Consider the following 21,309-nt stretch of genomic DNA (forward strand, 5'->3'; position numbering starts at 1 on the left):
AAAGAGCCCCTTTGAAAAGCATACACAAGGTCTGCCTTCCATGTAAACTTTCAAGAAAGGCAACAAAATGGCAATCAGTTCTGACTGTATCATTAACTTAAGTTTGAAAGAGTCAATAAGTATTTACTGTATGCTATGTGACCTTGAGGACACTAGAGAGAACTAGTCACCTCGCTGCACACACCATCAGGGAAGATCCTGGTGCTCACTCCATTACTGCAGGTATCTGTAGTGCCCAGCAAGTGCCTGGCATATTATATACTTTCCATTTTTGAAATTGACAAAATTTCAGATTTTCAAAATTTTCCAAAAAAGTTGTTAAAATTTGATAAAGTTGTCAAAATTGACAACTTTGACAAAAATCCAAAGACAACATAGTTTGGGCTAATTGTATTGAATATGACTGTGGTACTTAACTCTGTGATCTTATTCTAAATCACTTGGTGTCTCTGGTCTTGTTTCCATATCTACCAGAAGCAGGGACAGATGTACTAGTCGTCATTATTTAATTAACTCCCTGATCTTTATCTTTAGTCCTGATTTTTCACCCTAACTTCAGATTCATCAAATTTCCAACTGCCTGCCATACTTTTTCTCAAACTCAGCATGTTCTTCACCAAAAAAGCATTTTTCACTGTATTCTCTATCACTGACACCACTAACTTCCCAAATCAGAATCAACTTTGTAAATGTCACCTCCTATGATATGCCTCCAATCTGCCCTTTTCCAATCCTATTGCTAGTAACCCTGGGTTAGGCTCCCCAAATCTCTCTCTAGTACTATTGCAATAGCTTGCTAACTGATCTCCCGGCCTTCAGTTCTACTCTACCTACATCCTTACCATCCACAAGATAAAACAGGTATTATTTAGTACAATTTCCTCCACGCCTGGCTCCTGCCCATCTCTCCAGCCTTAATTATCATTATGAACCTCCCACTCACTCAAAGTCCCAACTATACCTCACTACCCACACTGCCCCATGCATACCATTCTATTTCATGCCTCCTTCCTGGGCTGAGCTCCTCCCTTATCATACCATTCTTTATCTTGATAACTTTTTATCATCCAGCAAGACTCAGCTCACCAATCTCCTCCCAAGATGCTTTGCTTTGGGTCTTCCTCCACAATTTATGATAACCACCAAGAGCATGATCTGGCTCCTCCACCTACTCACTGTGACTTGGCGCAAATTGCAAGTAGTATCTGTACTTTAATTTCCTTAGCTTTAAAATTCAGGGGCTTTTAAAACATTAACACCACTATGTGCTGTTCTAAATGATTTACAATCTTCAGCACAATTCTACACGGATCTAGCATTGTCCACATTTTTATAGAAAACAGCGGAGAGCTTGCCCATGATCATACAGCTAGTAATTGGTGGATTCGAGATTCTAACTCAGGAAGCCAGCTCCAGAGTTCTAGCTGTTTACCTCCACACTATTAATATGTTGGTAACAGTCTCTACCTCAAGGGTTACTCATGAGAGTAAGTTAATGGGTGCAAAGTACTTAGAACAGGGCTTGGCACACTGAAAGCATGGCGTGTTTGCTATTACGATTCTGTACCTTCATTGTATATATATGGCAATTATTAATTTAAAGATTTGTGAACTCCATTATTTACTGCTTTTTATCCTCAGATCCTGGCTTTGATAAATGTTTCCTGAACTACGGAAAATTCATTAAAATTTGATTCCTTAAGCTCAATTCATGTTGCCATTTTCTCTTCTTTTACATCCACCAGTATTATCTGTAAGTCATTCGGCAAGTAAAAAGATTTAAATAAGACTCTGCTCCCAGAGGAATCTAATCTTCAGCTGTCCAAAGCATTTATTTCATGGGATGAAGAGAGAGTTGGTCATGGTTTCCTATCTTTGTTCCAATCCTTAGGGATCTGTGATTAGTAACAGGAGTCTTAAAGTTGTTTCTTTAGTTCACCTTCAAGAAAGTTTTTTTTCAAATCACAAAAGCTTAAAAAATGTTTAGTCATAAAATTTGAAAAATATAGAAATAAGAGTTTAAAACTATCTTTTTCCCATCACAAAGAAACAGCCAGTGTTGGTATTAACAAAAGAAAAAAATTACCACAAATCTAAAGTTCGGATTGGCTTTTATTTGTGATTCTAGAAATGGGCAACACCTCATTCTACAAAATGAGTGTTCTGATGAGCTAAGCAGAGGAGGTTAGCCTTCTAGGCAGAAAAGGGCTGAAGAAAGCAGAAATAAGGGACAAAAAGTAGACTGGTTGTTTCAAAGTTGAAAACTTTCTTTACAGGGTTAAAACACAGAGGACTTTCTTATTTCACTAACTCATGTTGACTGAAATCTCTTTTTTTTTTTTTTTAAGAAAACTGGCTCATATCAATTCAAATTCAAAGTTCAGTTTGATTATGTGGCACTTAGCACAAGGGCCTGCATTCTAATTCTGTCTGGTCTGCTGGTGCCTAATGCGGGAGGTCAGTCTAAAACAACGGCCTCCCATATATTTTTGTTCTTTATGTGTGAAGTACATTTTTAACATGTAGTTTTATAAAATATATCACATATGCTGTTTATAATCTGCTTTTTTCTTCCATGTAATACTAGTCCACATGATTTTTAATAGTTGCAAAATATCCTACTATATACACAACCTATTTAAAAATTTCCTACTCTGCAATTAAGTTACTTCCAACTTTTGGCAGTATAAAAAGTATAACAAATGTCTATTTATCTATCTTTATGTATCTGCTTGCCTTTTTAGTTATTTGCTATACAGTATGTAGAAAGTTATTTATTTACTGTACTTTATTTTATTTATTTGAGAAAAGATCTCACTCTGTAGCCCAGGCTGGAGTGCAGTGGCATTATCATGGCTCACTGCAGCCTCGACCTCCTGTGCTCAATAGATCCTCCTGCCTCAGTAGCTGGGACTCCAGGTGCATGTCCCCACACCTGGCTAATTTTTTAATATTTTGTACAGATAGGGTACCACTATGTTGCCCAGGCTGGTCTCAAACTCTTGGGCTCAAGTGGTCCTCCCTCCTTGGTCTCCCAAAGTTTTGGCATTATATGCATGAGCCACCATGCTGGGCCTACAAAGTTATATAGATATACAACATTTCCAACACATTCTGCCAACCCTTCTTTTATAAAAACTTTATTTTACACTCCCACAAGCTGTGTTTTTTCTCTTTGCTAGAAATATATAAATTAAAAATAGCATCATAATTTTAACAACCTCCATTTCTTCATTAAGTTTGACCTTTAAAACTTTGTGTTTATTCAGTATTTGGGCTGTGTATAAAGTTCTCTATTCATATCCTTTTTCTCATTTTTCTGAGTGTCTTTTTCTTAGATTTATATATCAAGCTATCAAAATTTCCAAAGGCTAACCAGAATATCAATTTTTTTTTTTTTTTTTTTTTTTTGCTTCTATTGCTTCGTTAAGTTCAGTATAGTAGGACTTGGTTACCAGGGCTGAGCTCAAAGCTACCAACTGATAAGTTGTTGATGATTGATTAAGAATGTTCAGGAGTAGGAGTTTGGGATAGTAAGATCATAAACACTGGATACAGAAATTGGGTTCACATCCCCTTTTGGTAGTTTAACTGTTTGAACTCTCCTCACCTATAATATGCTTACCTCTAAAACACCTACATTTTATAACTGCTGTGAGGATTGAATAAGATAATGCATGTTAAACAGTTAACACCACACCTGGGACATACACGTTCCATCTATAAGAGTTGCTGATAACATTCCAAAATATCTCAAAACAAGGTGATGAAGATATTAGATTAGCCCTTGATGCAAGGTACAGAAGAGTATTTTCTACCTTGTCTTTTACCCGCATAAATGGTAGCCTAGATAAGAAACATCTTTAGGGATCAGCAGAGCAGACTGGACAACAGACAGCACAAAGGTGGGTCAAGGGGAGGGGAAGCAAAAGAGCTTACCAAAGGGAAAGAAAAAACCAAACAGAAGCTTCCATCTTGCATTAAGATGCATTAATGACTTCCCTGAAGTCATTCAACTTCAATAATAAAACAATTCCAATTTTCAGAAATATCTTTGGAAAGAGGCAGAACACTATACAAAATCATTTAAAATTTTACTTGAGATTTTCCAAGCCTCTTAGAAATATTCCAACAAATACACAAATGATTCTGAATAAACAAAAAGTTAATATATAAATAACTCGAAATCTAAGATAATTCAGTTTTGGTAAATTCTGCATTTCATGAATGAGAAACAGATTAAAAAACAAATTATTCATTTGAAATGGGACACTTCAATCAGTTTTTTTTATCATTTATATCAATAGCCATTATAGTTGACCTTTTTAGTAACCCTGAGGCACTAAAAAAAAAAAAATCCTTAAAGTATATTATGAATCAAAGAAAACAATTAGAGATACAGTCTTCGTTAAGAAGAAGTCAATTAGGCAGTAAACCCCATTTTCTAGGGATTTTCAATTTGCTGCAATTATAAAAGAAACAAAAAATACAAACTCTACAAGGACAGGGACTTTATTTTACTCCTTTTTATATTTCTAGCACCTAAAACAATGCCTGGTATATAGTAGCTGCTCAATAAAAAACTGTTGAATGGTAAGATTTATGTTTTACATGCTAATTTTAAAATAAACTTTGCATTTAGAATCAATATGCACATATTTGGGTTCTGCTTTCAGTTTTAACTTGGTCACTTACTTGCCTTAAGAAAGTCACCTAAAATTCTTGGGACTTTTCTTAAATCTGTGAATTAGGTGTACTAATACTTGCCCTCCTATCTCACATGAGTTTGTGTATGGATCAATTACGATAATAGAAATGAAAATACTTGTGAACTACAATCACCATACAGACATCAATGTTTACTGTTTCAAGTCCTCTGCACAATAAGGAAGGACATAAATAAGTTACAGGAGCCTCCCTTTATCCGGGGGGGATACGTTCCAAGACTCCCACGGATACGTGAAACTTTGGATAGTACCAAGCCCTATATATACTATGATGCCTATGATAAACTTTAATTTATAAATTAGGTATAGTAAGAAATTAGTAACAATAACTGATGATAAAATAGAACAATAATAATATGCTGTGATAAACGGTACATGAATGTGGTCTCTCAAAATATTTTATCATACTGTACTATGTGGGTAACTGAAACCACAAATAAGGGGAAACTACTGTATTGTTTAAATTCAAATTTCTTCATTTTAACCTAGTTGAGTTATGAAATAAAAACCCTCCACATTTTCTTTAAATGTATTCAGTGTTTACCTATAATTTGACTGATCTTCTGATAGCTAAAGCTTTTCAGTATCTATAGTTTATTGATGAATGCTAAACTGCTAGTTAACATGTGTAAACTAAAATCAGGATGTAATCTTTACTCTCTACCAAGTGACAGAACAGAACAGGATGTAAAATCTCAAGGTTTAGATTCCAGTTTCAGTGAAATCACCTTCTGGCCAAAACACACTTCTACATTTTAAAAATATTTAATCAATATTTACTGGGCATTACTCTGTGTCAGGCACTATTTAAAGCACTTAGCATGTTTTTACTCATTTGATTCTCACAACACTCTATGAAGTAGAGACTATTCTCATTTTTCAGATAAGGAAACCAAAACACAGAGAGGTTAGGCAACATGCACAAGGTCGGAGAGAGCCGAGGGCTGTGCTGGGAATGGAAGCCAGGTGTCAGCTTCCAGCATGCAGAGCTTTAATCACTAAGCCACACTGCATGTCCATCCATAGGTGCCTCAGTTTCCCTCTGAGGATAATATTATGGTACTCCATAGAATTCTCTGTGAAGATCAAATGATATTAATATGAATAATGTAAAAATACTGGGTAACAGTCAAGGATCATATTTTTATTTTTATTTATTTTTTATTTTTATTTTTTGAGACTGAGTCTTGCTCTGTTGCCCAGGGTGGTGTGCAGTGGTGTGGTCTCTGCTCACTGCAAGCTCCACCTCCAGGGTTCAAGCAATTCTCCTGCCTCAGCCTCTGCAGTAGCTGGAACTACAGGCACGCACCACCACGCCTGGCTAATTTTTTTCCATTTTTAGTAGATACAGGGTTTCACCATGTTGGCCAGGCTAGTCTCAAACTCCTGGCCTCAACTGATGCGCCCACCTCGGTCTCCCAAAGTGCTGGGATTACAGGTGTGAGCCACCATGCCTGGTCAAGGATTACAGAATTAATATTAAAGACAAAATTTTCCTTACCCAAATATTTTAAAACAAAATGTTCTCCCCCTTATAACCTTTATTTTTCTTTTAACCTGTACAAATTGTAAATTATACTGTTCTGTTGTCTTCTTTTAGGGGAGAGGTGAACACACGAAGGAGACAAGTCAGTGTAAAAAAACGTTAAACACAAAAGGCAGACAGCATGGCTTAGTGGGATCATTTCAATAGGCTCAAGTACAGAGATTCAGTGCAGGAAAAACTTTACATAATATCCTTGAATACTAAAAAGACAGAAAGTTATGAAACATCTGAGAGTTAATACCAAAAGATCAATGGTTTAAATGTTATCTAAATATATTTCAATTCAACAGAAACTTATGTAATCTAAATGGGAAACTTCTGATTTTGGCAAAGGTTTTCAAGCTTTCTTTTGCTGCTGGCAGAGATAAGTTTGGATGTGTGTGGGCTAACTGTAGACTAGATTTTTTCTAGTTAATAGTATTTACTTGTTTCATTATAAGAATTACATGAAAAAATTATAGTGAAGATCTTTTTTTCATTATCAATAATGACAGGATCATTAATAACTACAACTGTACAGTTATATAAATACATGTCAAATGCCTAACTTGCCAATTCCACAGAAGTTAAAGCCTAACGATCATACAAATGGATTATGACTGCACTCGTTAACATTTTGATTTACACCCATAAATTGTGAAACACTTATAAATCGGCCCTTTACCAACTCTAATAGCTCTGAGATTTTTTTCCCATTTTACTTCACATTAATAATTCAAAAGATTTAAAAAATTTATCCTCATTAGTGCCATTCGGACATTTTCAAGTATGGAATTAATGATTCTTGAAAGAACTAAAAATGAGGAAAAAATTAGCTAATAAGGTGAAAGTCAGAAGACTTGGGTTCTATTCCTGCAAGAGTAGAATTAAGTTGCTAAGTGCACAAAATCCCCACGTGCAATCTATGCAGCTTGTAAAAAGCAGAGATTACATCTTTCAGAGCCTTTTCCTGTTAAACATAACATCCTCGATACAAGAATCAAAATCTCTGTTAATTATTATTGGTCACAGAATGTTAAGCTAGACCTCAATTAGCAAATGTGTTCACTGTTCTTCCATGGACCAGGACCTGGATTCTTGTTAAACACCTAATTTAAGGTCGAATCACTACATCAGTAGTACTGTCCATAAGTTTCAGCCTCAGTGACCAAAAAAATTTCTTTGGATATGTATAATAAACATTTTCATCGGATGAGCTATAAGGCAGGATGAACCCTAGACCAACGTTTAGGAGAAGTGGAAGATACAGCGCTGCCTCTCAACCAGTTAACAGTGTGACTGTGCGCAAGTCTTCACTGCCTGGCATCTGCTTCTTTGCTTTAAAAATCATACCATGGTCAGTTACTAGGTGGTCTGTACAGCTGAGTCCAATTTCTCTTCTCTTTATTCACCCAGAGAGACAGAGTCATCCGTATCAGAATTCTGTATTCCAAACACTTTTCTTTTGTTCTGAGCCTATCTTTCTATTTTATAACTGCCTACTCCTCATAAAGGCACTGAAAGAATACAAAAATCTCCGGTGTTTGTGCTTCGAACTCTAAAGATATTAAACAATGCAAGATCTTGATGTAAGTTCAATATGACTAAGCACTTGGGACAAAAGATGACCCGAAAGATGATCCTTTCCGTTACACAGTCTATAAATTTACCTGTAATACCTAAAGTCAGCTGCTATTCTAGATGTCTATTTTCTTGGGGATTATTCCCCCAACTCTCCCCCAACTATCATGCCATTCCCCCAACTATCATGCCAATGGATAGACACTAAAATCTTGAAATACGCGTAACACAAGGTTTATCAACAGTGGCACTTGGGGCCTGATAATTCTTTGTTGTGGGAATCCTGCTGTGCCTCATAGGATGTCTGAGCAGCACCCCAGGCCTCTCCCACTAGATGTCGGTACCAGCACCACCCCCACAAGAGGTGGCAACCAAAAATGTCTCCAGATATTGCTCTAGATAATGTCCCCTGAGAGAGGGGAGGTAAATCCCGCTGGTAAAGAACTACTGATTTAAAGAACAACTCTTCCTTTTACATAAGAGAAGCTTGACACTGCCCCCTTTCAGCGCCTAAAACCACCTTAAGAAGAAAGTGCTAGCTAACCTAGGTTAGGAGGCCGAGGCTGCTTCTTGGAGACTAAGAAATGCACTCAAGACCTACAAGGCCTTTCCCCGCAGCTTGATCCTAAGTGGAACGGCCAAGAGAAGCGTGGCAAAGAACTCTGGATCAGGAAGCCCCTCTCATCTTTACCATAAGCTAGGTGCACTGCAAAGTACATAGGAAATAAGCATGATCTGAAACAGGCCGGCTAAAACTTTCGAGAGAAACCAGTTCAGGCATTTCCAGGCAGCAAGGGACCACCCGGGGCAGCTCCGCCCCGCGCCCCAAGCCCGGCGGCCTGCGGGGCCTCCCGGGGCCGGGTGCCCGCCCGGAGCTCCCGCCACGCCCACCGGACGTCACCCGTTACACAACGACCCCCGCCCCCAGCTTATGCAATTCTGCCCTCCCGCGGCTCCCAATTGTCCCGGTGACTTTTGTGGGTGAGGAAGGGAGACGCCGCCTTCCCGGCCTAGTTGTCCTCGCGGGGGATTCTCTCCCCACCCCGGCAGTCGTTTCCCCGCGGCGGGCCTGGCGGCGAGAGTCAATTCCCGGAAAGCGCGCGGCAGGAAGCGAGCGGCCGCTCGGGATAGCCCAGCTCCCACCCATCCCGCGCCGGGGCAGCCACGGTCCCGGTCACCCACTCCGCGCCCGGAGCGCGCGCCCGACGGCCAGGCCGCGGCCGAGGGAACCCCGCGCCGAGCGCCCCTCCCCGCGCTGCGTCACAGTCGGCTCCCAGGGCGATCCCCATTGTGACCGAAGCACCCCGGGGCGCCGCCCCCTCCCACACCCCCCAGCACCCCGAGAACCGACACGCCAGTGGCCCAGCGGCCCCGGGGAAGCAGAGGAGACTCCCGGGACGCAGACAGGCTCCGGGTCCCCGGCCCTCGGGGCCAGGAGGGTGCGGTCGGCCCAGCCCCGCCGCATCCCCGCGCGGTCACCTGCTCGCAGCTCCTCGCAGGCGGCGGCCAGGGCCTCCCGGTAGCGCCCCTGGTGTAGCAGCTCCCCGAGTCTGCCAGCCGCCCGGGCCCGCTCGCGCTGGCCTGGGAACCACTTCTCGGCCAGGTGGTTGAGGACGACGCTGGTTCTGAAGTCTGAGGCGGCGATGGCGGCTGCCAGAGGCGGCGGCCGCGGGGCGGTCCCTTCAGCATCAGTGGCACTGGCGGTGGCGGGCGGCAGCCGGTCCCGGCAGAGGCGGCAGCGGGCGCGGAGTTCCCTCCGCAGGCAGCGGCGGCAGTAGCTGTGGCCACAGGGCACGGTCACCGGCTCGCTCAGGAAGCCCCGGCAGCCCAGGCATCTGAGGAGCCCGCAGGCGCCGCCGTCCGCGCCCGCAGCCGGGGCCGCGCTCCAGCTCAGCCCGTGGCGGAGCCGGTAGTTGAACACCAGGCAGTCCACCAGGGCGCCCAGGCACTCGGGCCTGGCCGGAGCCCCGCGGCGCAGCGCCGCCGCGAACGCCTCCAGCGCGCCCTTCAGGTGGCCGCCCAGCGCCAGCAGCTCCCCGCGGCGGAGCAGCAATTCCCAGCGCTCCGACTCCGCGGCCGCGCGCTCCAGCCGAAGGCCGCTGCCGCCGCCCACTTCCCAGAACCGGCCTCGGCCCTGCGGCGCCGGGGCCATCTCCCGACTCCCTCCCGGGGAACTCCTCGCCACTGCCGGAGAGGACATGGCCCGCGGAGGGCTGCGCTGCCGCCGCCCGCCGCCACGGTCCCGGAGCCTCCCGGGCGCGCGGCTCCGCACGCGGCCCGCGAGCAGGGGGGCGTGGCGCGCGGACACGGCGGGGCGGCGCGCGCCCGGGAAGCCCCGGGGGCGGGGCCTGGCGAGGGCGGGGCCGGGCTCGGCGACGGCGCCGGGACTCCCCCACGCAGCCCGCGGCCGCGCTCCCGAGGAGCCGAGCGCTGGGCCCCGCCCCTCCCGAGCCCCCTCCCGGCGGGGGACGCAGGTCGGATGATTCCTCCGTCGGAGATCTAATTGGCTTCTCCGGAAAGGAGGGCTCGGCTCGTGACGGAACAAAGCCCGATGGAGCCCAGAGCCTCCGTCCCCGCTTGCCTGCTCGCCGACGCCCCCACCTGCGGTGGCCCGCGCCTCTGCCGCGCGGGACTCAGGGTCACCACCCCTCCCCCGACGCCCCCGCCCAAGCCGGACCTGCCCCAACTCCTGGCGGGCGGGGGTCTCCCGGCGTGTCCTCACGCTTGTGCGGGTCTGCATTTTCATTCCTCTATGCCCAGGTTCCAGGTGGGCGCTCCCAAGCAGGGGGCCTGGGAGGGCACCTTCGGCAGATGACTGGGACTCTTCGGTTCTAGAGGACTCAACTTTAAACAGGAACACAAAACCCACGTTCCTGGGGCGACTCCCTCCAGAGGGCAAGGAGTTTTTCCTGGTGCCAGGTGACTGCTGCCCTTTGCTTAAAACTCATCGTAGGCCCACCTCGAGGGAGAAAGCCCACAGGTTCCTCAGGTGTCTCCACACCTCAGGCACTGCCTTATAGCTGGTTAAGGTCTATATTTGGCATATTTAAAAGAAGACACCGAGAAAAATGTTTTTCACGTGGCGGTCACCGTATTACTATAACCCAAGCAGGGTCTGCAGTTTTACCAACATAAGAAAATGATGGGGTTGATATATAATAGGTGCTATTTCCCTTAAACTTCACAGCGGCAAGTTTAAAGCTCTCCGCTGAAAATATTTATAGATTTGATTATAGGGTATTAGATTGTTAATGTTAGGAGTCACTTAGAACTTCTAGTCCTTTTTCAAATGATTGGAAATAGAGGGAAAGTTATTTGTCAAAAATCACACAGCTAATATAGATTTTAAGATCACGTCTATTCCACTATTATGTTACTACGTTAGACTGATCATATATAATATTTAATAAAATAATAGTAATATTTCATAGAAATAGATTGTCAAAGTAAAGGAAGTTGCTAATTGGAAAGTTCACCTGAGCATGGTATGTCTGAAAATGGTATAAGTTTAATATTTCTCTTTATAAGGAACTGCAATTAAGGCTAAAAAATGTTTTGAGTTAATGTGTTTTCACTACACAATGAGCAAGTCGTGTAACGTCAGAAAAGATAGAGATATATTACCCTAAAGGGAATGAATAAAAAAGAGGTGCTTGAGAAAAAGCCAAGCCTCCTGTTCCAACAGGATGCAGACAGAAACAAGTTCATTTATCATTCACATTGCACCTGAAGCAAATTGCAGCTAGATCCAAGGAGCACCTCCTCAGCATTTGGCGTGGGAAGCACTGGGATTAAATCATGAGATAACCTTAAATCCAATCCTAACCCCCGAAATTACTACCTTCCCTCAACAAGCAGAACAGTGACTTTCATCTGATGTCCACATACTCCCTTGAGACTTGAAATCACAATATAACAAATATCCATGTGTACACGCACATTCATTTTTGTAATGCATTCTTGTTCTTAATGGCAACTTGCAAAATGTACAATAGTAAATAATGTGTTCATGTTTATTACAAGGAGCATAATAATAAACACTCATAAACTTCTTTTCAAATATAAAGTCGGGTTCTATTATGGGATTTCTGCCAAAAGTACAATATGTGGTTCAGAAAAGTAATGTGAAGTATTATTTGTCCTTTGGCGTTCCTTTCCCTAATAAATATGACAGATAACCGCATCTGATTCTGATGTGAAATAAAATGGCACAATTATGATAATGTGCAGGAGAAAAAAATGGGACTGTAGGAGGAATCTTACCGTGTTCTCCTTGGCATTTGTGAATGGTTATAATTCATGTTTGCTGGTTTATACATTTACATAACTTGTTCTCATTTATGTAACTTATTTATGTAAGAGGCTGTACTGCCGCTGTGGCCTTTGTGTGCTGCATAACTTCCCTCTGAATCAGGAAGTCTAGGAGAAGCAGTCACTGGCACTGTCACAGGTCACCCTTCCATCATTCTCTGCCACCCAAAGTTGCACGATAATGTGACTGCTTGTTTAAATTCAAAAGTGAGAAAAATTAGTGTCCTTCTACTTTCATTTCCTAAAATTTAGACAGGTCTCTGAGTCACCCAGCAGGCTGTGATGGAGAAGAGGGAATCCTGCTAAACTGCCCCTGGCTGGGAGAAGTACAATGGAGTGAAGAGCTCTCCTTTTCCTTCCGCATTACTTGCTTGTGTCATTCTTTGCTAACAAAGTAGTAAAATCATGAGATTTGTATTCTGTTTCGGTTTTTGAGTGTTGTCTTCTAAAATAGATCAGTTATGTAAGAGAGTAAGAAGAAAAGCGTATCTGTTTCCTAATTTGGAAAATGCTTATCACCATCATTGCCTGCTTATCCCTGCCTCCTACTGCCACACCATAAGACTTTTCCTGATATAGTTTGGTAAACTCCTATTTAAGAGTAACATAACACAGTGCTTTTCTTGTATACAACTCAGCTGAAGATATGTATTTGAACCTCCTTTTTTTTTTTTTTTTGCTGTGGGTGAATTTACCATTTGTTTCTTTACATTCTTATTAAAAAAGAAACTGAATTTGTCAGTCCAAGCAAAATACGTCCCATTCCTGATTCATTTCAGTTGATAATGTTCTATTCAAAGAGAGTAAACTATAACATTTCATATAAACAGTACCTACCCAATAGCTTTTTCTTTTTGACACAATCTAGCTTTGTCACCCAGGCTACAGTGCATAGTGAGTATATAGCTCACTGCAGCCTTGACCTCCTGGGCTCAAGTGATCTCCCACCTCAGCCTCTCCGAGTAGCTGTGACTACAGACGCATGCCTCTCTGTCCAGCAAATTGCTTTTTTTTGTTTGTTTTTTAAACTCGTTGTAGAAGCAGGCCCCGTTATGTTGCCAGGCTGGTCTCAAACTCCTGGCCTCAAGCAATTTCCCTGCCTCAACCTCCCAGTGTGCTGGGATTAGAGGCATAAACCACCATGCCTAGTCCCCAATAGCATTTTTCAACACAATACACAGATGGAGGGGGCTCTAGAGACCACCTTGTCATACCTCTCATTATATATATATATATATATATATATATATGAGAAAATTGAGATCTGAGAAGCTGCTAGTTTCATAGAAGTCATACCAGCGAGGGAATCTGGACACCTGGTGCTGACTGTATTTATGCCTCTATGCCAGGGAAGAAGTCACCTGGGTTCCCTGGGCCTCATTTGCTATCTGTAGAAAGAGGGAACTGGAACTACCCGTAAGGTGCCTTCTGCCTCTGGAGCCAAGCCCCAGGGCTTGGTTTGAACACAATAAGAGGAGACAGAGCGTCTCCCAGACTGAGGAACACAGCAATGTGATACCTGCTGAAAATGTAACAGCAGGTGAGGGCTGAGAATAGAAGAGAAGGGTATCAAGAAACACATTTTGTTGGTGCGTACCCATCCCTGTTTAGAGAGGGCCTGAACACCTGCAATCACTGTACAGGGATCCCCTATTGCACTCACACCTCCTTGCCCCTACTGTAAAACTGTGGGAAGCTGAAAGAAAGCCGGGGGTGGGGGGGCCGAGGGGGAGCTGATTATATAACTTGGGCATTTGTGGGAAACTTTATATAAGATGCTAAAAATACAATATATTATTGCTATAATAGCGTTCCAAGTGAAAAGCCCTAATGAGGACAACTCGAGTAGGTTAAATAGAGCTTATATGAAGTGTAAGTCTAAAGCCAATTGCCTGCAATGACTACCAACTAACCAAGTACCGTTTACTGCGCATTCTTTGTTATCCCTACAGGGTACACAAAGTGCGCAAGGGCCACTACCCTTACAAAGGGTGCTATGCTTCATTCTTCGTTTCTAATACTCTGAAGAATCTAGAAATACTAAGTGTGTGACCCGTGGCCTATTTTGCTGGTAGTCAAATTGATTAAATGAATACATTTCCCTATATCAAGCTGTTTAAAAAGTAGACATAGGAATAAACCCCATATATTATTTAACAAATTCTAAGAATTTACTACATATGAATCCCCCTGGTACTTTTCCATCCTCCTTCCTTGCTGCCCCCGCCGCCCGCACCACGCTCCTGCCTTCGGTACTTATCATCTGACATATTACATACACATTACTTATCTCCACCCTCCAGAATGTAAGTTCCCTGAGATTTGGGATTTCTGTACATCTTGTTCACTGACATGTCTCTAGCACCTGGGCACCAAGAAGACACTAGAAAATCATTGTTAAATGAGCCCACCCACAGAGATATCATGTACTATTCTTCATTCTTGTTAGTGATAAAAACCTGGTGGGGTGCAATGGCTCATGTCTATAATCCCAGCACTTTAAGAGGTCAAGGCGGGTGGATCACCTGAGGTCAGGAGTTGGAGACCAGCCTGGCCAACATGGTGAAACCCCATCTCTACTAAAACTACAAAAAAATGAGCTGGGTGTGATGGCACATTCCTGTAGTCCTATAGCTATTCTGGAGACTGAGGCATGAGAATCACTTGAACCTGGGAGGCAGAGGTTGCAGTGAGCCAAAAATATGCCACTACACTCCAGCCTGGGTGACAGAGACTCTGTCTCAAAACAACAACAAAAATCCACTTACCATTAATACATTGGGGCAATTTATTTTCTTTATTTCTCCTCTGTTATGGATTGAAGGTTTTTGTCCCCACAAAAATTCATACGTTGAAATCTGATCCCCCGAGTGATGGTATTAGGAGGTGGAGCCTGGTTGGAAGTAATTAGGTCATTAGAGTGGAGCCCTCGTGAATGTGATTAGTGCCTTATAAGAAGAGGCCAGAGAGCTAGCTCAGTCTCTTTCCATCAAGTGAGGATACAACAAGAAGTAAGCAGTCTGCAACCCAGAAGAGAGCCCTCGCCAGAATCTTACTGTGCTGACACCCTGATCTCAGATTTCTACCCTTCAGAACTTTGAGAAATAAATTCCTGTTGTTTATAAGCCACCCAGTCTATGGTATTAGGTTGGTGCAAAAGTAATTGCGGTTTTTGTCATTTCTTTTAATCGCAATTGCATCAACCTAACACTTTGTTACAGCAGCCCAAGCTGACTAAGACATCCTGTCTTTCTCTGATACTTCCCATTCGGTGTGTCAGACAGTCCGCTTCACCACTCTTACCCCTTCTCCCCCAACACTACCCTGGCCCAAGACAGTAGCATCTCTTGTTTTATTTATTTATTTTATTTTTATTATTATTATTTTTGAGACAGAATCTTGCTCTGTCACCCAGGCTGGAGTACAGTGACACGATCTCGGCTCACTGCAACCTCTGCTTCCCAGGTCCATGCGACTCTCTTGCCTCAGCCTCCCGAGTAGCTGGAATTATAGGTGCCTGCCACCGCACCCGGCTAATTTTCGTATTTTTAGTAGAGACGGGATTTTGGCACGTTGGCCAGGCTGGCCTCGAACTCTTGACCTCAAGTGATCTGCCTGCCTTGGCCTCCCATGTGCTGGGATTACAGGTGTGAGCAACCGTGCCCAGCCTACATCTCTCGTTTTAAAATTAAGACAAGTTTGGGTATTCTTTAGGTAAGAGAAATAATTTTGCACATGGAAACAGATATAAAGAAAGTTATATTCGGTAAACTATATATACCATATATGTGTCAATCAAGAAAGCAAAGAAATAAAGCATTAATAATTTGAATATAGACTCCAGCATCATTATTGGCATTAGTGTTTTAATGTGCTTCCTAAACTCCTGGGAATATCAGCAAGGTCTGAAGATTTTAGATTTGGTGGGATGCCTATACAGGTCAAAAGATCTCAGAGTTTTTCTCGACTCCTCTCTTTCACTTGGCATCTGATCTGCCAGAAAATCCTTTTGGGTCTACCTTCAGAGAATATCCAAAATCTGACCCCTTCTCATCTCTCCCTGGCCACCACCCTCCCCGAAGACACCAGCATCTTTCTCCTAGATCCATGCATCAGCCTTCCAAGCAGCCTCTGCTTTGATCATTTCACTCCTTCTTTCCTCTACAACACAGCAACCAGAGGCATCATCTCAAAACTACAAGTAGGTGCTCTTCGAAACACGGTGTCTGCTTCCCATTGCACTCAGAAGAAAATCCAAAGTCCCAACTGTGACCTGGAAGTCGGCACTTAATGTGCCCTCACCCTGCAACCTCATCTCCGGCTGGAATCCCCAATCTTCACTACTGTCCAGGCACGCTGGCCTCTCCTGGGCCTTTGTTTTTTCTGTTCTCCTTGCCTGAAACGCTCTTCTGATACATAGTCCCAAGCCTCCTTTCCTTCCTTCCTTCTTTCCTTTAGACTTTTATGCAATGCCACCTGCTCTATGGTGACTTGCCTGGTCTCCCTATCTCCTTTTCCTATATTTTTATCTCTAGCATCTATCCCTAATATACTGTCTATTTAATTTATACTATATATTTGGTTTTGTACATTTTGTATATTTGATTTACACTGTATATTTGATATTATTTATTGTCTTCTCCAAATAATATCAATTCCACAAGGGATTTTAACTTCTTTGTTCACTGCCGAATATTTGATGCTTGGGACACATAATTGATCCTCAATTTATAAAACAGTTGTATGAACAAATGAGAAGAGGGCTGTGGTGCTACACACAGAAACGTGTTTGCTTTGATGCTCAGCACCTGACTGTGATGGTTGTGGTCACTTGTGCCACAACTAGAAGCGGGAGTGAAGCCTGTGGAATTAAGGATGTGGACTGGAAGCTCTAACATGGATTCCTAGGACAGGATCTAACAAAATATTAATTATTTGTAAGAGAGAGAAGTAAAAATCAAGTTATAATATCCAGCTTCTTGGAAAAAAAAAATCACTAGCTCTAGTGACCAACACTAAGTGATTTTTCTCCTTTGGAAGGTTCCTGAAGATAGTGGCAATCAGGTAAATTCCCCACGCCCATCAAATAAAGAGGAGCCCCTGCCACTGTTCTCCTCCCATGTGGTTTTGTTTTAGTCCCAGGATTATACAGCGTGGTTGGGCTGTCACCTAGTTTAGAGGACGAAGGCATGCAGTGCAACTTTACTTGGCACATTTTCAGCTCCTGTGTTATTTTTTTAAATCTGAGTTATGCCAGGCATGGTGGCTCACACCTGTAATCCCAGCACTTTGGGAGACTGTGGCAGGTGGATCACAGGGTCAGGAGTCCGAGATCAGCCTGACCAACACGGTGAAACCCCCATCTACTAAAAATACAAAACATAGCCGGGCATGGTGGCATGTGCCTGTAATCCCAGCTACTCAGGAGGCTGAGGCAGGAGAACTGCTTGAACCCGGGAGGCAGAGGTTGTAGGGAGGTGAAATTGCACCACTGCACTTCAGCCTGGGTGACAGAGTGAGATTCTGTCTCAAATAATAATAACAATAATAATCTGAGTTATTAGGTAAATTGTAAAGGATTCAGGATGGCAGTTCATAAAATAATGAGTGACAAGATAAATACATCTATAGTTTTGTTTAAAGGACTGAAGTAAGTTAGTTGGGTGGGGAAGATGTTTGGCGAAGGAAGTCAAGCATGTTAAGTAGAAAAACACCTGTAACTAGGTTAGACCAGATGATCTCTATTCCAATATGGCCTAACAAGGAGACATGATGACTTCAGATGATGGAAGAGTTCATGATCAGGGGATGAAATTGTATAGATCAGAGTCAAGACCAGGAAGAAATGGCAGAACAACCAACCAGGTCAGGAGCTTAGAAAGTCAAGAGAAACAGGAGGAGAAGCAAGATGTAAAATACATCAAGTCGGTGTGCATTACAGATGAGTTTTAGTCAGTGTCTAGTACATGTTTTAGGACAGGCACAGGTCTTGGACTAAAGAGAAGGACCTTGGATGAAAGAGGAGGACACACATCTCTTTTTCCAATTCTGAAGTAGCTAGAGGAGAGGACATTATTTTCAAACTGAAGTGAAATTAATTAAGTAGAAAACATCAAGGACTCTTTTCTGTAGCATGGAACACTAATGTCTCTATTTGGATGGCTATGACAAAAATACTGTAGACTGGGTAATTTATAAGCAACCAAAATTTATGACTCATAGTTCTGGAGGCTGGGAAGTCCAAGATCAAGGCAACAGTAGATTCTTTGTTTGGTGAGGGCCTATTTCCAGTTCATAGATGGTGCCTAGTTGCTGTGTCCCCACATGGGAGCCTCCTTCACATCTCTATAAAAGAGGCACTAATCCCATTCAATAGGGCTCCACCCTCATGACCTAATCACCCCCCACATCACTATCTCTTAATACTATCACATATGTAGGTGCCAACATATGGGGGGACCACAGCAAATAAATATCACAAAAGTTAACAAGATATAAAAAGGTTCCAGGCCGGGCGCGGTGGCTCAAGCCTGTAATCCCAGCACTTTGGGAGGCCGAGACGGGTGGATCACGAGGTCAGGAGATCAAGACCATCCTGGCTAACCCGGTGAAACCCCGTCTCTACTAAAAAATACAAAAATCTAGCCGGGCGTGGTGGCGGGCGCCTGTAGTCCCAGCTACTCGGGAGTCTTGAGGCAGGAGAATGGCGTGAACCCGGGAGGCGGAGCTTGCAGTGAGCTGAGATCCGGCCACTGCACTCCAGCCTGGGCGACAGAGCGAGACTCCGCCTCAAAAAAAAAAAAAAAAAAAAAAAAAGGTTCCAAGGAATAATGGATACATTAAAATACTACTAAGGGGATGGGTGCAATGGCCACACCTCTAATCACAGAACTTTGGGAATGGGAGGTGGGAGGATCACTTGAGTCCAGGAGTTTGAGGCCAGCCTGGGCAGCACAGTGAAACCCCGTCTCAACACAAAACTAAACAGTTAGCTGAGTATGGTGGCTCATGCCCATAATCCCAGCTGCTTGCAAGGCTGAGTCAGGAGGATTAATTGAGCCTGGGGAGTTGAGGCTACAGTGAGCTATGATCACACCACTTCACTCCATCCTGGGCAACAGAGCAAGACCTTGTCTCAAAAAAACAAAAAACTACTACTAAGGGAAGTCAGGCTCTACAAAACTTCAGGTTAGTCAAGAAAAGCAATGATGTTTTTTCATGATCTATCCGTTGATATTTCTGTCATTAAAAAAATGCCAGGCTGGATGGTCCAGAGGGCTAACATAGTAGGATGGTTCCCACATTCTTATTTTTAAATAAGTATTTAAAACTTTCATTAGCTTTGGGGTTACAAGTAAATTTGGGTTACATGGATGAACTATAGTGGTGAAGTTTGAGATTTTAGTGCACCTGTCACTGGAGTAATGTACATTGCAGCCAATATTTAGTTTTTAATCTCTCAACCCCCAATATTCTTCTGTCTCTACCTAGTTAATGCCATCAACTCCCTTATGAAACCAAATCACGAACATGTAACAACTTGGAATAAAATGCCTTGCAATTGGAAATATCTTGACCAGACAAGTCTAAAGATGTAGAAAGACGTTCCAGCACATGTAAGTTTATGGTGACCTTTTCCACACCCAGCTCCTGTTCATATGAGCCTTCAGAATTCTGATCACCAGGTTAATCCGATGCTGACCCTGGTCTTTGTGAAAATTCCAGACAACTCTTCTAATCCAGTGTGGGGGGAACCAAAGTTCCCTGTGGACATGTTATTCCCAGAGTAACCTTGCTACAAGTGCTTTCGGCTTTAGAGGATTTACGAATCCAGTTGCCACTATATCATTGTCCCCAATGACATCAACTCAGGCCTAAAAAATTAAGGTCTCTCCCATATAAAGTGGCTTCCTCGATTTAGATCAAACCTTTCTGAGCAGCACGGGGGGAATTCTGAAACACCTACTTTTTTGTTTTCCCTAAATTTGATGATTCTAAATATGAGTAGACAGCTCCAATACAGCCAACAGTTACTGAGTGTACTCAACTTTCATTAGTATCTACTTACATAAACAGCTTGCTTAAAAGAATGCTTTGGAATTGCTTATATGATAAATCAAGCTTGTTTTGTGTCTATATGGAAACAATATAGATCCCTGTATGTGCACAGGAAAATTGGCAACTGCCAAGATGGTATTGTCACCTGCAATCCTGCCTTGGGTTGGATCCTTTAGCCAAGGAGATCAACAAAGTCCGAACTCTGGGCCAGCAGTCTCGGTTCTCGTGATAGTGAGCAAAGAATTGCGAACTAACCCTGAAATGCAACCTCAAAACAAGGCTTTCTGAAGCATAGTAATGCACTCTCAGAGGGAGGCTGGGCTGACCTCCACGAAGTGAAATCAGCCCCTCTTTATAGAGCTCAGGGTGCTTTTGTGCAGTTTGTGGGGAGGAGTTGAGGCTTGGGCTGTGTTTGAGTGACAGGATTGTGTCATTTGATTCGCAGTTTATGCTTATATCACTGAACTTAGACTGCACGTCTTTACTTATACTTTGTTAAGGAAAGTCCACTCAGGGGGGCAAAACCACATGTACATTTTATTATAATTACTGTATAATGAGGATGAGGTTACCCGGGTTTATGGCCTAGATGGACTGGGCATGCGCCACGTTAGGGGATTTTTATCTGTGCCCAGTTCTTCTTTCTCCAGGATGTGCTGGCCACAGACTTTACCACAAGCTCCATCTATCAGGGTGGAGTTAGGGTGGTCTTGGGGGCTGAACTTAGGTGAGCCAGGGCCTGTCTTAGTGACAGCCCTTCTGCCCTCCTCTCTCGCCCCCTCCCAGTTGCTAATGTCTATCTAACCACCTAACATTATGAGTGGGACGCTATGTTCCTGCGGTAATGCCAAAAACTGTATTACCAAAGGGTAAGTCTCCTTGATTCTGTCCAGCCAAGGGAGAAATTTCTCCAACTCTATGTAGGAGGAGAGTGTTGTAATAGATCGTTTCTAAGGTCCCTTCCAGTTCAGGGAGACTACAATCTCCGAACAAACACATTCCTGTCATCCAGTGGAAATGACGCCTTCAGGGCCCACAGGTGATACCTTTTATTTTGCAACTTAAAACAAAACCACCCCTGAGTCGGCCCTCGGCAGAGTGGGCCAG

At 43.3% G+C, this 21,309-nt stretch overlaps 1 protein-coding gene across 2 annotated transcripts in view; it reads right to left on the reverse strand.

Moving 5' to 3' along the window:
• The window catches only part of LONRF1 (LON peptidase N-terminal domain and ring finger 1), a 33,525-nt gene extending 23,386 nt beyond the window's left edge, over window positions 1–10,139 (reverse strand). For both annotated transcript variants that reach the window (XM_007961695.3, XM_007961694.3), the window contains exon 1: window positions 9,313–10,139. In XM_007961695.3, coding sequence (XP_007959886.1) covers window positions 9,313–10,033 — 721 coding nt within the window. In that variant the 5' untranslated portion in view covers window positions 10,034–10,139. The remainder of the gene's footprint in view (window positions 1–9,312) is intronic.
• Between the last annotated feature and the right edge of the window lie 11,170 nt (window positions 10,140–21,309).

This window comes from Chlorocebus sabaeus, chromosome 8 (assembly GCF_047675955.1).
Source record: "Chlorocebus sabaeus isolate Y175 chromosome 8, mChlSab1.0.hap1, whole genome shotgun sequence".
Taxonomy (NCBI): domain Eukaryota; kingdom Metazoa; phylum Chordata; class Mammalia; order Primates; family Cercopithecidae; genus Chlorocebus; species Chlorocebus sabaeus.